The sequence below is a fragment of the Pygocentrus nattereri genome, chromosome 25, assembly GCF_015220715.1.
Source record: "Pygocentrus nattereri isolate fPygNat1 chromosome 25, fPygNat1.pri, whole genome shotgun sequence".
Taxonomy (NCBI): Eukaryota; Metazoa; Chordata; class Actinopteri; order Characiformes; family Serrasalmidae; genus Pygocentrus; species Pygocentrus nattereri.
This window is the reverse complement of record NC_051235.1, coordinates 10,226,674-10,243,946: the sequence shown is the minus strand read 5'-3', so window position 1 is coordinate 10,243,946 and position 17,273 is coordinate 10,226,674. Positions and strand designations below refer to the sequence as shown.

At 41.3% G+C, this 17,273-nt stretch overlaps 1 protein-coding gene across 4 annotated transcripts in view; it reads left to right on the top strand.

Moving 5' to 3' along the window:
* il1rapl1b (interleukin 1 receptor accessory protein-like 1b) overlaps positions 1-17,273 on the top strand; it is a 432,112-nt gene that overhangs the window by 250,876 nt on the left and 163,963 nt on the right. For all 4 annotated transcript variants that reach the window (XM_017722075.2, XM_017722074.2, XM_017722078.2 and 1 more), the window contains exon 6: positions 14,180-14,254. In XM_017722075.2, coding sequence (XP_017577564.1) covers positions 14,180-14,254 — 75 coding nt within the window. The remainder of the gene's footprint in view (positions 1-14,179; positions 14,255-17,273) is intronic.

Here is a 17,273-nt window from a genome sequence, read left to right as displayed (position 1 = left end):
AAGGAAATAAATAAATAAATAATAATAAAGTCCAGAGTACCTATAAACTTTTAAATAAATAAAGTCGCATTACACATTCAATGCAAATGTTTTGTTTATTCTAACTTCAGCTCGTCATTTATGAGCAATACATTTTCGCTTCAAAAAAAATAAAATTTCACTTCAAAAATGCTTGTCTTTTGCCAATAATATAGGACTATATACGGATGAAAATAATATCATTGTTTAAATCTGAGCACTTAAAAGTACCGAGTAGCTAGGCTAGCATAATGTGTTAAAAGTTTTAGGAAGAATCTAAGCACTCGCTCAAACAGCTATGCAGATACACTCAATTACGAACACCTCCTTTTAACTCATAGTCTATTTTATCAGCCCCACTTACCGTATAGGTACACTGTATAGTTCTACAATCACAGACTGTAGTCCCTCTTTTTCTCTGCATACTTTGTTAGCCCCTTTTTACCCTGTTCTTCAACAATCAGGACCCCCATAGGATTGAATGATTACAGGGCATAGTGACAGGCACAAAAATGACAGGCACAGTGATTTCTCAAAATTTCTGCATAATTCAATCATTAAGATTTAAACAATGTGATGCAGAGTGGTTTGATGTGAAATTCTTCCTTCTAGAAAAACTTTAGTCAGAAATGTTCACAGTGGTGGTGATGGGAACCAGACACCCGAAGCCTTTCGTGCCTTTCAAATCTCTCCCACAGATGTAACAGTTGTTACATGAAATGGTGATGAATGAACTACCTGATGCCTGATACTTTGTTCTGTAATACGTTTGAAATATGGTTTGGTCTAAAATGCAATTTTGAAACCCATTCATGGCACGAAGGTACATGTAGAGTGTTGTAAGGCAAAGACAAAAACAAATGGTTATATTTCCATTGTGAATGTCATGACCCATGGTTCCTATTCCCACCACTGTAAAGAAATACAAGCCTGTACATTTCTCTGGAATGCACCATTTCATTTCAAACCACTGTAAAAGACTGCATCTTGCAGAAATTTGGAAAATTGGTGAATTCAGATTGTATGAAAGGACAGTTTAAAATAAATAAATGCTTAAAACATTTCCTTTTTGGAAAAGTGGTTTCTGTCTTGTTAGTGTTTACAGTACTTTAGTGCAATTTAATAGAAGCAGAAGGGAATGAAATTCAGATCAAGCTATGTCAGACATTCTTTTAGCAAAGAGTACCAGCATGGGATCATTAACTTTATTAATGCAAATTTAAGTATCATTTTGTCATCTGAAAATGTCATATTGAATTTGATCTGTACTTCTCAGCTTTAGTTTCTAATTTGACAGTGCCCTGAATTACAAAGCAGACAAATTTGCTATTGCATACAGGCATGAGCACAGCATGCTCCATTTTTAAACTTGATGAGTCCAGAAAGGGTTTCTTCTTTCCCTTTTTTTTTCCTTTTGGCTTTGGGTTTTGTCAGAAACGAGACGCCTCTGTTGCCAAATCAGCCCATGTCTGCCTGCTTAGCAGAGGATGAAGAGCAGCACATGTAGGCCTAATCATTTTAGGCCCTGCTTGAGTCCGCTTTTCATGTCTTCATGAAACAAAATAATCAATGCATATTTCAGAGAGAAAGAGCTAATTAAGATAATGAGATTTTCTCTGTGGAGTGGCGTCTACCAGCCAAACGCGGGGGCTCGTGTTTCGAATTGAAATCTGTAATTGATGACTGTGTGTGTATGTGTGTGAGAGAGTATGTTTTGTGAGTGCACGTGTGCCTGTGTTTGGGCGTGTAAATGTGTGGGTTGGTGTTTCTCATTTCTGTTGTTTCTGGATAGTTTGTTTCCAGCATGCAGGACAGTCTCTCCTTCTTGTTTGTCATGTACTTGCATTTGTCATCATTATGAGCGCATGATGAAGCGCACTTTCACAAAGGTGAAAACGCCGCCATGTTAACAAATTAGGAAAACGAAATAGGCTGCTCCGCCACTCAGCGTGTCCACGGGAAAAGAAAAGAGAGGCAATGGACTGCAAATAAGATCCGACACGTTAGGCGATTTATAATACAGCGGGGACAGGGAAAGGAAAAAAAACCCTTCCAGTGTCTGAAAGTAAACATGAATGTCACTGAGGCGACACCAACGACACACACAAATGAATAAACAGCCGAATACCAGACTCCAGCTTTCCAGTGCTTGCAGAGCTTGATATTGACTACCACTCTGTGAACAATATGGAAGTGGAAACAAAATTACTCCCTATCGTGTCCTCCAAAATGGTGTAGGCAGGAGAGAAAAAGCGTTCAGGGTTTCTTTTAAACACCTTATTTCACCAAGTGTGACTATCATACCCCAGTTGTACTTTAACATCTACGGACAATAAAAACAAACCATTCAAAACCATAAAATATCGGATTACAGCCTATGCTTTTTCTGAAGCAAACATACTGGAGCATTTGGTTAACTTTTCTGGGTGCCACCAACAATTCAGTAAGGCCATGTTAAGTTTTAGCAGGGCTGTAATCTGTGACACATTTGTTTATGATTGGGATGAAGAGTTTTATATTTGGCTTTTACAAAAATGCCCTGGCACTTGTTAAACATGGTTGAGAAGATAGAGGTAGTGCTGCTAGTGGGCAGTAACTAGGCTGACTACTCTACGCTAGTTTGGCTAAAACCAAAAACAATTAAAAAATATTTCTCAGGTTTTCTACAATAGACACTAGACGTCTGACACATGGGTCTATGGATTCCACTTTTTTATCAAGACAGTGGCAGAGTCATCAGAAGAGGAATTTAGCAGAAATGATGCCATCCTCAATGTAGTTTACCTTATTTTTCAGTTGCTGCCTTTCAGAAAAAAGTACTAAACTCACTGGAGCAATATCCCTCTTGTCACTGTGGCGGACCTCAAGGGTGTGTCTTTAGTGCCTTAAATTAGGTAATATAATTGTACTATAATCCACTGCAATTAAGTTTTACTTTTGACTCCACACACCCATGTTGACTCCAAGCTTTTTATTTTATTGTTCTGTTTTAAAACATTAAGCTATGAAAATATGTAAGCATACATTTTTCTCCTGGTAAATTGTACTTAAAGTTCAAAATTGGACCTTAAAAGCACTAAAAGTATTGAACATATGAGAGTTCATTTACATTGTTTGTACCTTAATGAGCAAAATTGTACCTGCACAGTACTTTTTTCTGACAGTGTATAGATAGTAGTGATGTGATGGCAGTACCTACATATAGCTACAGCATTAGCAGGAATGTATTCCACCAGGCACTAAATTTGCCTCAGATGAAATCTAGACTGCATCATTAAACACATCTATATGAAAAGAATAAATAAATAATGATAATTATTGTTTGACAGTTAACATGTCTTACCATTTCACATAAAGAGGCACTGCTGATGGGAAATGGTACCTCCAGCTCCAGTAGACTACAGGGTGAGTGTTTTTTTTTTTTACCATGTTCATGTATTAGTAGTTAGTCAGGCAAAAAGCCAGAATTTTCACTTTTCACCAAATTTCCGCTCACTAACTGTTATGTATACTTAATATTTAAAATAATTAGAATTCACATCTCAAGAAAATAACATATACCAATTTCTTTAGTGCTGTAGAAAATATATCGCTTTGACTACTACTACTAAAAGTGCCTCTATGTGAGATTCTAAAGTTGGATTTCTGCTTGATGATGAAGTTATGAGGATGAAGAACACTGTAAATTGGCAACATAATCAGGCGATGAGTATGTCCCTATAGTACCTTATAAGCTCTTCAGTCTTATTAAATCTATAAATCTATACCGAAAAAAAATCTCTAAACTCTGACTGAGAATACTGTGTTTAGATATGAACAGAAGTCCAAACACTTACTTGTGGAGCCCTGGTGTGGAATGACTGTGTTACACATTCCCATATAATCTTTTTGCTCATTGTATGATTAGGGCATAGCGACCTTGAAAAAGCATAAAATGTGTTGCTAGCTTCTGGTACAAAACCAGATCATAGGCAACCTGACCTTGATCCTCTTAACATCAAAATCCAGTGAGGCAGCTTAATATGCTATAGCACTAACCTGGGTATACTGAATACTTGCTTGCCATCCAGAAAAAAGACGAATACATAGCTCTGCTGCTCCTTATAAACAAACAATCTTTTAATTCTCCTCACTGAGCAGAGAACATCATATGTTATGCATAGTATCATCTAGCTCTTAAACAACAACTGTTCAGGAAAAGAGAAAAATGGCCCCTAGTGCTTTGGCCGAATTATCACGGTGTTGAGTTGATTCTTTAGCTATAAAACACAGTGTACAAGCAAAAGGAGACAGACAATATTGAGATAGGTGTCAAAAACCAAGACAGTTTTACTCCCAGCAGCCTGAAATCTTATCGTAAGAGGCCATTGGACATAAACTAATGCAGTTTTGGACATAAGAGAATTAATAACTAGAGCAGAATTCTAACTAAATGAAATATATATACATGTTCTCATAAAATCTGAGCTTATATGCACTTGCACCAATGCTGAGGCATACTTAGCATGCATTCCACTGTGTGTGCGATTGGCACAGAGCCCATTTCTGCTGGAAATTAGACAGTGTATCACCCGGAGATCAGCCATGGTAGCATGCCAGTGCTGAACATGAGCGGCCAGTTCCAATCCCAGGCCAGGCAGCTGAGGATGCAGCTGGTGCCGCTCTGTAGATGCGTCCTGATTAACCTCCTGATCTAGTGCAGGGGAGTGCACTGTTCTAACCAGCATTAATAATGAACAGCATTCTTAGCTAAGAAATGCAGGTGGAGAGTGTTCAGAATGTTTACTGCCTTTTGTGATAGCTGAAGCTAAAGTACTCAGTCCTGTTTTTACTGCTTAGACACAACTCCACTGATGGTCTTGAAGTGTCTGGACCCAACATAAGGTGTAATGAACCCCCATAATAAAGAAAAAAGTATCAGTATAGGTTCTGCTAATGTTAGGCTTGTCTTGATAACCATGAGCAACATGTAGAGGTCAGTGTGGAGTTTTCTCTAGCAAGTACTGTGACACCGCTGCAGGATGCAAGTAAGCATATTTGAAGTATGTGTAGCGATGGTAAAATTCTTCACTTTGGGCAGAGTGTCTCTTTAATTAATCTTGAATCTTTGCCAAGTTTCAACAATCAAACAGCGGACAGGCCAATGTGGTCCATTTTGATTGAAAAAGTAATTGTGAGGCCAGTTGATACCCTCTGAGACCCTCACTACCACAATTCAGGCACCTGCTGCACAGCACAGGGCAACATCTGAGGCATAGAAACCACTCAAAATTCATAGTTCAGCATAGATCAGCATGGATCATGCTCCAGATGCAGCACTGCCAATAAAATGTGCACCTCGTGTCACTCCTGTTGCTTTCTTATGCTGCAGATACACTTGTGATGCAGGCTGTATAGTAGAGTCGCGTCAGGTTAAATGCACGCGGTGTGCACTGCTGATATGATGACTGACCTTTGTGGAACAGCAGAGGAATACATTGCATTTGAGAATGCAGATTTGGTGTTTTGGATGATTTTCAGGAGGACGCTTGATTTGATGTCAAGAATACCAACCCTGTTAATTCTTGATGTTTCTCAGGGTGGCCTCTCAGGTGGTCCACTAAAATCTGCTTAATAGAAATTTATTTTGTTGTTGTTTTTTGTGTTTTGCTGCTTCCTTTCCATTTCCATATGTATGCAACAGGGTCTCTCTCTCCCTCACTTCCAGAGTTTCTTAGTAAGTGTGTCTCAGTGAAACACTGGCCAATTAGCAAGCTCATGAAATTGGTCAGGGCTGGAGATTTCTTGCTTCATCTGGTTTTCCTTTTGCCCCTCATTATTCAAGTGCTTTTACTCTACTAATAAGTGTTGCAGTGCGAAGACTTTCTGATGACACTTTGAAGAAGATAAGCAATTACAGAATAATGATAAGAAGTTGGCCTAAGTGCCAATCCTTTGTTCAGAAGCAGCTGCCTAATTGAACTGAGTGTATTATGGTGAGATGAGCTTTAAAACCAGGGCTATGACCATGACCTCTACCAGTGTCCAGTGCAGCAAAAGGGCAGCTTGGCATCTCATCATCAAAATAGTTTCCTTCCTTCCATCTTTCCTTCCTTCTACCTGACACACTCAATCAGTCTTCAACTATAGCTGCTATCACATGTGATGCCTGTAGTGCCAGATTTCTCCCGGTAAAGGCAGCAGTTGCTTTTTTTTCTTTTAATTAAACATGCAATTAAATATGCACAGAATCCAGCTGAATTAACTGACCACTCTTGAGAAATCTGGTTGTGGCCTAAAATTCTAATGAGCATGTCTGAGTGACATTTCTCTGTCCAATACTTCAGGCCTGTTTTGCCTTTGTAACAGAAATATCTACAATGGCAAATGCAGGGACAATCAAGTGTAATCAACCCTATGTATACATATCTGATTTAGAGAATCAAAAGACCTGTTACCAGATTACCTGTGTTCATAGGTGGTAAAGGGATAATCACAACAGACTGAGCTTGTTAGACTACTTTTTGCTCACTACACTGTCAGGAAAAAGGATACTGTATAGATACAGCCATGGCCAAAAATATTGGCACCCATGACACTTTTTTTCAAGACAATGTCCCAAGACCAGAAAATTGTTGAAACTTTGTTAAGCATAGGCATATTTCCTCTGTTTGTATTGGAACAACACAAATAAAGCCGAATCTGATCAGTCTGAAAATTGACTAGATAATATTGTTGACACACTTTATAAACTGTAAGAGATAATTGGATTTCAAGCAGGTAAACCTCGCAGCACCTGGCACTATAGCTGACTTCTCTCAATGGGTACACTAGAGAAAAGTTGTTGCAAGATTGCAGAGAATGATTGTTCAAAATGGTGCAGAAAGAACCTTGATCACCTTCTAAACAAAGTCAAGTTGAGCTGCAGAAGCAAAGTACAGCAGTATAGGTTCAAACTGTCATCTTTCATCATCTGAATAAAAGGGAATTCTATGGTAGGAGACCAAGGAGTGCCCCACTGCTGACATAAAAACCTGATTGGAATTTGTGAAAAATTACCAGGTTCTTTCTAGGAGAATGATAAGACCAAAATAGATCTTTTTGTTAAAGCACATCATTGGTTGGTTTGTAGAAAATACAATGAGAACAGAATTCCTATAGTCAAACATGGAGAAGGTTCACAGATAGTTTGGGGTCACTTTGCTGCTGCTGACACTGGCTGCCTTGCATGTGTGTTCATTCAGATTCAGATTCAGATTCCTTTATTGATCCCAGGGGGAAATTGCAGTTGTTACAGTTGCAGCCATTTATGTAAAAATAAACACTTTACTAATAATTTAAGACAATATAGAGAATTTACAGTATGTACACCAGATTTAAGTACTTAAGAATATAGTAAGGTGGTATAAAGCAGTTACAATTATTTAAATTAAGTTAGTGTCCAGGTGGCACCGTGGCGTGGTGGGTAGCGCTGTTGCCTCACAGCGAGGAGGGCCTGGCTTCGATTCCCTGGCCGGGCGACCGGGGTCCTCTCTGTGTGGAGTTTGCATGTTCTCCCCGTGTCTGCGTGGGTTTCCTCCGGGTTCTCCGGTTTCCTCCCACAGTCCAAAGACATGCAATCAGGCTGATTGGACATGCTAAATTGCCCCTAGGTGTGAGTGTCTGTTTGTCTGCCCTGTGATGGACTGGCGACCCATCCAGGATGTATCCTGCCTTCCGCCTGAAGACTGCTAGGATAGGCTCCAGCACCCCCCGCGACCCTGACGGAGAAGCAGCTTAGAAAATGGATGGATGGATGGAAGTTAGTGTCCCTCTGAGTTATTGCACACACAATTGTTATTATTGCACATATGAACAGTTTCGTATTGAGTTTGTGAATCACACACTGAGGGAGGAGTTATAGAGTTTGATGGACACAGGTAAGAATGACTTCCTGTGGCGCTCTGTGGTGCATTTTGGTAGAGTGACTCTTGAGCTGAATGAGCTCTTGTGTCTCATCACCGTGTCGTAGAGTGGGTGGGAGCCACTGTTCATAATGGCCCGCAGTTTAGACAGCGTCCTCCTCTCTGCCTTCAGCGAGTCCAGCTCCACACCCACCACAGACTCATAGAAGATCCTGAGCATAGTCCGGCAGATGTTAAAGGACCTCTGGCGCCTCAGAAAATAGAGACGACTTTGGCCCTTCCTGTAGAGGTGTCAGTGTTCTTAGCCCAGTCCAGTTTATTGTCAATATACACACCCAGATATTTGTAATCATCAACATTGCCCACACTGACCCCACTGATGGACACAGGGGTCACCGATGCCTTGTCCCTCCTCAGGTCCACCACCAGTTCCTTTGTCTTTGTCACATTGAGCTGCAGGTGGTTCCGCTCACACCATGCGACAAAGTCCTTCACCGTCGCCCTGTACTCATCCTCTTCACCCTTGCTGATACATCCAACTATTGCAGAGTCATCAGAAAACTTCTGTAGGTGGCAAGTCTCTGTGCAGTAGCTGAAGTCCGTGGTGTAGAGGGTGAAGAGGAAGGGAGAGAGGACAGTACCTTGTGGGACTCCAGTGTTGCTGACCACTCTGTCCGACACACAGTGCTGCAGGGGTACGTACTGTGGTCTGCCAGTCAGGTAGTCAACAATCCAGGCCACAAGGGGGGCATCTACCTGCATCACTGTGAGCTTATCACCCAGAAGAGCGGGCCAGACGGTGTTAAATGCGCTGGAGAAGTCAAAAAACATGACCCTCACAGAGCTGGCTGGCTTATCCAGGTGAGCATAAACTTGGTTGAGCAGGTAGATGATGGTGTCTTCAACTCCCAGGCGGGGCTGATAGGCAAACTGGAGGGGATCTAGAAAAGGCTGGACTATGGGTCGAAGCTGATCCAAGACGAGCCTCTCCATGGTCTTCATGACATGAGACGTCAGTGCCACTGGCCTGTAGTCCTTGGCATCACTGGGTCGTGGCGTCTTTGGGACAGGAACAATGCAGGATGTCTTCCACATCATGGGGACCCTCTGGAGACTCAGGCTCAAGTTGAAGACATGTTGAAGTACTCCACAAAGTTGGGTGTCACAGGCTTTAAGCACCCTGGGTGGAACCCCATCAGGGCCTGCAGCCTTGTTTGTGTGGAGTCACTTCAGTTGTCTTCTCACCTGGTCAGCAGTGAGACACACTGTAGAGGTGGTGGGTGGGGGAGGGATGGAGGTGTGAGATGGGCAGTCACAAGAGGGGGGCAGGCTATCAGGAGGGGGAGGGGGGATGAGTGGTATGGTCTGCTGTGGACTGGCAGCAGAGGAGTCAGGCTGGGGGGGGCAGAGCCTGCCATGTCAAATCTGTTAAAGAACAGATTTAGCTTGTTGGCCCCGTCCACACTGACCTCTACTCCTCTGTTGTTGCTAGACCTCAAGCTGGTGATGGTCCTCATTCCATTCCAGACCTCCCTCATGTTGTTCTGCTGGAGTTTCCACTCCAGCTTCCTCCTATATTTGTCCTTCGCCTCCTTGATAGCTGTCCTCAGTTCCCTCTGGATCGTTCTCACCTCCACCCTGTCTCCAGCTCTGAAGGCCCTCTTCTTCCTGTTGAGGAGAGCCTTAATTGTCCTTTGTTACCCACGGCTTGTTGTTTGTGTAACATTTAACACTCCTGGTTGGGACAGTGGAGTCCACACAGAAGTTAATGTAGTCCGTGATACACTCTGTGAGCCCGTCGATGTCCTCTCCGTGCGGCTCAGAGTGCAGACCAATCAGTAGCCTCAAAGCAATCCTGCAGTGCCTCGTAAGTCTCCCCAGACCATCTACTCACGGTCCGCTTGGTCACAGGCTGACTCTTCACCAGCGGCACATAACAGGAGCTGAGGTGGACCAAGTTGTGGTCTGACCTACCCAGAGGGGGAAGGGGGGAGCAGCTCTATGCGTCCTTAATATTAGCATACAGCAGGTCCAGTGTTCTTTCCTCTCTGGTGGGACAGTCCACATACTGAGTGAAGTGTGGTAGTGCCTTGGCCATAGCGACATGGTTAATGTCACCTGATATGTCGATAAAGGCACTCGGGTGTTACGTTTGGAGATGTGCTGTTGTTGAATTAATTAACGTCACTTGCCGACGTCGGGTTGGCAGAGGGGGGAATGTAGACAGTCACGATGATGGCATGCGAATACTCGCATGGTAAATAATATGGCCTGAGTCCGACAGCCAACAGCTCAATGTCCAGGCAACAGGTACGTTCCTTGATGATAATGTGACCAGGGTTACACCAGCGATTATTGACTAGCATGGCATGATGAAAACACTCCTAAAGAATTTTGGTCAGCATTGATTGGCCCAGTGTCAATAAGCTGATTCTCTGTTGGAAGTTTCTGGGCTTTCAGCAGGAAACCCAAACATACAACCCAAAACATACAGCAAAAGTACCCAGAAATGGTTTATGAAAAAGCACTGTACTGTTTCAGATCTCAATTCCACAGAAAACTTGTGGAGAGATGTCAAAACTGCCAATGGGAGAAGACACTTTTCAAATCTGGGAGACTCAGGGCACAGTGCATAAGAAATGTGGTCCAGAATTCCAGTACATAGGTGCAGGGAACACAGGAAAATACTTGATTTCAGTTATTCTTTCTAAAGGGTGTGTTACCACGTGTTAAGTTGAGGGTACCAATAATTTTGTCGTTCACTTTTTTTGAATGGATATACTAAGTTCTGAGCGTACACAGAAATGAAGAATTGTGTGAAGCTACTTTTGAACTTTTTGGAGTGAACAAAATTATAATATAGTAGTTTGTGGGTTATTTGGTTCATATCTGGGAGTACAACAATTAACTTCACATTCTCAAGGGAAAGGTACATTAAAATCCTGGACAAGGTCATCAGGTTAAAAATTAAAATGGGGTAGAATTAGGCTACAATTACAATTTTCTTGAGAGGTTGCTTTTGTTCACTAGGTGGTTCAAAGTGTGAGACTGTTCAAGTGGAGCGCACAGTTTTGATAAAAAGCTATGCAGGAGGGGCAAGTAACCCCCCATGCTTCGGCGAGAGTAAAGCTTACACAATCTTTACCCAAGATTAGGACCACTCAGTTTATATCAAAAAAGAGAGAAATTCTGGCAAAGTACATCAAATTTGGAAGGTTATAGGGCATACTTTGTACATGCATACAAACTATGCACCTTCACATTACTAGGAAACAAATATGTAATTATGTTCCATTCATTATAGTGGAGATAGACTAGTCAGACTTAAGAAAAACACCCTCTTTATGCCCAACAGTCTCATTATCCTGGTGAAGTACATATTTAACTTTATTTAACTAAACTATTAGTTTTTCTAATCTTCAGATTAATTTGTTAAATCTTCATAAATCTTAACAAGCATGATATTCTTTTACTGATTCCACCTTAATTTATATTCATTTTAATGTATTACTATTCTCCTTTTTCTGTGATTATAATCCATAAAGATTGAATTATGTCTATTGTAATGTGACCTGATTACCAAACCATTGAACCGCCACAGATTATCTGTTGGCATTTGGAAAAACCATACAAAAGTCATCCTGTTCACACATGATGACCTCTAAATGGAAAAGTGCTGTCACATTTATGGAAAAGATTGCATATGTGCATATGAAAGCTAACGACTTTTTTGGCTGAGATCATTTGAGAGAATTGAGCTATAAATTAGAAAGGCTCTGTCTCAGTTAATGTTGCCTAATTTGGAATAAATGCGCTCGTATTTTAAAGCAGACACAAAGCAGACACCTTGGGTGTTAATGTGGGCTTGAATCTGCTACAAATGAAAAAAATATTGTTTTTTCAATATACATTACTATAGAGTAGAGATATATGTTATAGTACAATTAAGTATAAGTCAATGTATGGTGATTTTTCTTTTTTTTGGTAAATTGTTCTTAATGTTTGAGAAAAATAACAGCTTGTTCATGCACTCTTGACATTTCTCAGGCCACCTCCCACGATACACTGATGCAGCTGTATCGAGAGTTGCAGCGTACAGTTGAGATAATGAGCAATTTTTTTCTATTACCACAGCACTGCGTGATGAATTATGAATGCCAGCATGAGCTGGAGAGGAGCTTAGAAATGTTTTTCTTTCTTTCCTTTTTATTCCCTGCACATATTCTAACAAGCTGCTTGTGAATACTAGCCAGTCTTAGCACAGGAGGCCTAATTCTGCCAGCTATTCTTTACCATCAACACTGATGGTAACAGTAATATAGCCTTTCAGTGACAGCATGTTATTGGTGAGTGACTGTGTTTCATCACCCAAATAGAGTAGAAAATCTGTGTTACACAGATAATGGCGTACACAAAATGCAACTACACATGAAAATAATTTGTACTATAAAATTTTATACAAATATTTGAAGATAATGATTTTTGATGATTGTTGAGAACATTAGGTACATAGGATTAAAATAACATGAGTTTATTACTAAAACTTAACATAATTTACAGAAAAGACAGCAAAATGACGGTGAATGTATGGAGCTAAAAGTGACTTTTGATTACCCAGTTTTATATGATTTTTTTTTAATTCCTGCACCTAACTGCTACACCATTTAAGGTGGAATGGCAAATTCAAATATGAAGCTGGAGAATAAAAAAAAAAACTGCTTCAGCTTTGTGTTTTTACTGTACTTCTTTTAGCTGCAGAAGCTGTTAAAGTCAGTCAAATAGAGAAAGCCGTGTTTCTTTTAATTTACTACCATGAAGAAAATGGCCGGGTTGCCTGATAAGTGCCTCCAGTAAGAGTTTAAGCGCTGGATGAGAGCTTATTGATGCTATTGACGGTTTGCTTGTTTATAGTTTATAGAGGCAAACTTGAACTCTAATGCTTCACTTTTTGAAATAGAATAAGCCAGGCATAAGCACAGACATTTGACAGTGCTGCTGTATATCAGATTTATGGCAGGAAACAAATCCATTCACATGAAGCAGCTGTGTAGAGTCCCGTCTACAGTCAGACACTTCTCCATGTTGCTTCCACTTTCGGTCTTGAGTCTTTCCAAGTGATGAGGCTCAAGTCTGAATCAAAATCTGGGTCGTTGGTGTTCAAGTCACAAGTGTTTCTCGATTTTGTCCAGTCGAGTCTCAAGTCATCAAATTTGGACTTGAGTCCAAGTTGTATGACTTGAGTTCACATCACTGAAAATCACTACTCTTTGCTCAAAGATTATGGAGAAATGAGAATTTTGTCTTCTGAATAATGTGATGTAATGAATAGTGCTTAATGTGTCCATGTACATGAACTAATATATAAAGAAAAGATCTGTTTTAATTTCAGTTTGACTTTGATTAATTCCATTCATTTTTATACAACACAAAAACATATGAGATTTGTTGAGTACTTACTTAATCTTCTCAGTTGCAGTAGAATATGTGAAGTGACAACTTGAGTGTCTCTGGCATCAGTACTTTGACTTTGGCTCTGCTCCATGAAAACTCACACTATTAGCTCTAGACCACGCCAGTAAATTGGAGTATTTCTGACACCCAGTGCTTGTGAAATTTGCCTCATGGTGACAGGTCATAATGTGCTAAGATACATTTGCCTCCCTCTACCTCCCTCTTTCCCTTCTTCTACTGCCTTGATCTGTCTGTCCAAAAAACAGTAGCAATAGGTATGGGAATATATTATTTAAAACCATTCTTCTCCATCTTTATCAAACGTTTCAACTAGACAGCATCTGCAGAGAGACTTTTCTCTGAAGTGGCCTCCAAGCTGAGAAAGCCTTAGTTGGCTCTCTGCTCTTCCGAGCCTCTATAAATAAGAATAAACATTCTCCTGGGTTTATATTATAGCGTGATGCTAGTTTGCAGTCAGCATGTGCTACACAGTCTCTGACCTTAATCCGTGTTGGTTTCGTGGCACATCCCTTTCCTTAATCACTGACGTGGTGTGTCCCCGAAGGTACTGAAGCCATTAGTCGAGTTGAAATGGTTGTCAGGCCAAGTTTGGAAAAGCCCATTACGTTCTACGCCTTAGAGAGCGTGAGTCTTACTTATGCCTTCCCCTTGGTGCCTATTTTACCATGTCTGTGTTTTCATCCCTCTTCAGTGGATTGGGCCTGGGTAATTTTACTCTCCAGCATGACTTAAGGTGGGTTGTTTTGTTGAGTGTTGACACGGAATTAATGTTATTTGTGTGTGTGTGTGTTTTTTCTCTTTTACAGCCCCTTTGACCGACAAGCCTCCAAAGATCCTCTTTCCTGCAGAAAACAAAATGAGCATCATGGAGTTACAGTTAGGTAAGAATGAGATTTCTTCATGCAGGTTGCTGATACCTGGCTCACAGAATCTGTGCTATCCTCATTATGCACCATGGGGGTTCAGTTTGTCCTTTGCTTCTGCCAAATGCATCACGTAAATTACTGACATTCATAATGTGGGAGCATGTATGTGTGACGCCCCGGCCATGTTGGCGGCCGAGTGTGTTTTGGCCATATTGCTGGCGCCCTGGCATTGTCCACTGCCACATGGTGTGTGATGTGCTGTGCATGGCAAACAGCAAAGACACAGCAGGGAAAGATGGGGTGTGTTTGATCACCTGGATAACACTTGACACACCTTTGTAGAGACAATGGGCCTTTTATGCTCTTGTACTTGAATGCTAGTTTGCAGGTGTATGAGTGGCAGCAAGGGTGAGTTGAGCCACTGAGCATGAATGACAGGCTTTAGAGAAGCTAACCAGGCTTGGATCACTGCAGCCTCATGGGAATAGCTTTGCCAAGCAGCAATTGGTCAAAGGCTGGACTATAAAAAGGATGAAAATGGACCATTATGGCTTCCACCTTTGAAAATGAATTTGTCATGGTCGTTGCACATTGGAGAAGGCCCGGTGGGGGGGGGGGGGGGTGGGGGCATGGCGAGTGTGTAGCTTTGTGGGGAAAATGCCTGATAACGCTTCATTTGGATAGAGGAATGGAAAGAAAAAGATCATGAAAAAAGAATGGACAGCATGGAAATATATCCTTCTAAACGTAGGTTTAAGTGCACTTCAGAGCGCTTTGGCAATGACGTAACGTGAATTAATGCGGCTTCAGTTTAGATGTCAGTGCAGTTGAAAGCGCTGAGGGATGACACGCAGCCTGAAGGCAAAATGGGGGGATCTTGGATGAGTGGCAGCTCCACTTCGCATCCCCGCCGTGAGATCAGCCAGCAGTTACTCTGGAAAATAAGCTCAACTTCATGAAATATATTGGGAAGAACATGAAAGCACTGCATTTTCCCAGACTCATCCAGCCCTGTGTTCATATACACATAGTATATGAAGACATTCTAGTGTCTGTGATGCATTTTTGCCATGGTATTTCGGTGGCTTCTTTTTTTTATTTGATATTCTATTATAGATGCTTGGGAAGTGCTTAATATTCATTTCTTCATGAAGTATGTTAACATATATGGCCATATTTGACAGTTAGTTAGGCATATGTACCCCTGAGATAGAAAGAGAGAGAGGAAACGTGGCGTAGCCGGTGATTGAGAATGCAAGAAGTGAGAAAGAGAGTAAGAACAAGGCATAGGCAATGAAAGAGATTTTAAGTGTGGATGTTAGGAAACTACCAAGCTCAATCCCAGGAAACAGATAGATGAATGTAAATCTTTCTTTCTCTACATCACCTTTTGTTTATCTTGGTAAATGCTTTTCATGCAATCAATTCACAGCCAGTCAGTGGATTACGAGCTGAAATGTATTCTACTGTAAATGCTAACCTTGGTTAGCACTCTGACTTCTATAGCCAGATTGGGTCTGCAAGAGTTGCAGTGTAAGCGCATGTGGAAGGAATTCTATGCAGGCACCTACATCTGTTTATTTCTCTGTGAACCCAAAATGCATGCTTTTGGTAACCGTTTTGAGGGCAATTAAATGAACTTAGTAAATGTAAGCTCTGAGACGTCTCACCAGGTGAACCTGCAGTGAAAGTGTTTGCTCTTTGATGATCTTTGGCCAATATGAATGTAACTGTTAATTGTGCTGGTTTTTGTTTTTCCCCACACCCCTTTCAGCCCTTTTACTGGGACTGTGACAGTCCTTCAGTAGGTTGCTGCGGGATGGTAGAAGCAAATGGCACTAGCCACTAACCAAATGCCTAAGGGTCTGATGAAACTGTGTATATGCCGTGTGATTACTGCAAGTGGCTGTGTTGAAGCATCATTCTCACCTGCTGTTGAGTTCTTTTTTTCTGCAGTGACCCAGAATGAACTGCTGATGTTTGTTGACAGCACTTGCAAATATCCGACAACAGTGACTTGTTTCGGTGCCTAGCTTCTGCCTCTGAGGCATGCTCAATTTGGGCCGGTCTCAGCTGGGCTTGCCAAAATGATGAATGACAAGCCTTCAACCAAGTGTCACTTGCCCCTGAAGGGTCGTATATCCCCAGTGCTTGCTGCAAATGGACTTTACAGCAGCAGATTCTGCATCGGTCAGGCTCCATCTCATTGCTATAGATCAAGCGGAAAGTACCAGAAAGTTTTGCCCGCTTCTGGCTTGTCACCTGGCAGGAGCTGATATGCAGGTTCTGTCTGTGGCTCACAGAGTTGGCTTCTGTTCAGCAGCACTGCGACATTCAGCCTTATTATGAGTCTAACCTCACCACTCTGACCTAAAGGCCCTGTATCTGTTCTGTATAGAGCTAATAAGCTCTTATGTTTTGCTTCTATTCATTTGTACTTGCACTGACTTGCTAGGACCACCTCCCATTTGCTTCTTTCTCAAATTAAAAGCTATTTAAATCTATTAATCAGGACTTACTTATCATTCAAACAGTAAATTTTGCCAAAAGGTGATAAGATGTGTGTATGCAGTTTGAATGTTTTTTAGTCTGTTACCTGATTACTGTCTTTTTCTGTAGATGTAATAGATGTTATTTTTTATGTGTGAATTACTACCATTATGTGTATTCCATTACTACCCAACCCTGCGTATAGGTGCATACTTTGAGGTATAGTTTTTGACTGTGGCCAATGTATTACTGCACAGTTCATCAGCAGCCCTCTACCTCATTCCTCAATGGAAAGGATCCCCATAGGACCCACCTAACCATACTTGGATGATTTGTGTTGCTGATAAGAGTGTACCAGGCATGTCAGCTTGGCTGGTGTTCGTACACACCTCAGTGTCTCTGTCAAGTTGAAAATAGCCAACCAAAAAAATCTAGACAACAGTACATTGGTCAGACCACTGGTGAAGTGCCAGAGCAGGTCACCAATCACCTCATCGAACAAATCAGTTGTTTGAAGACTGATACCAACAATTGAATAAATGGA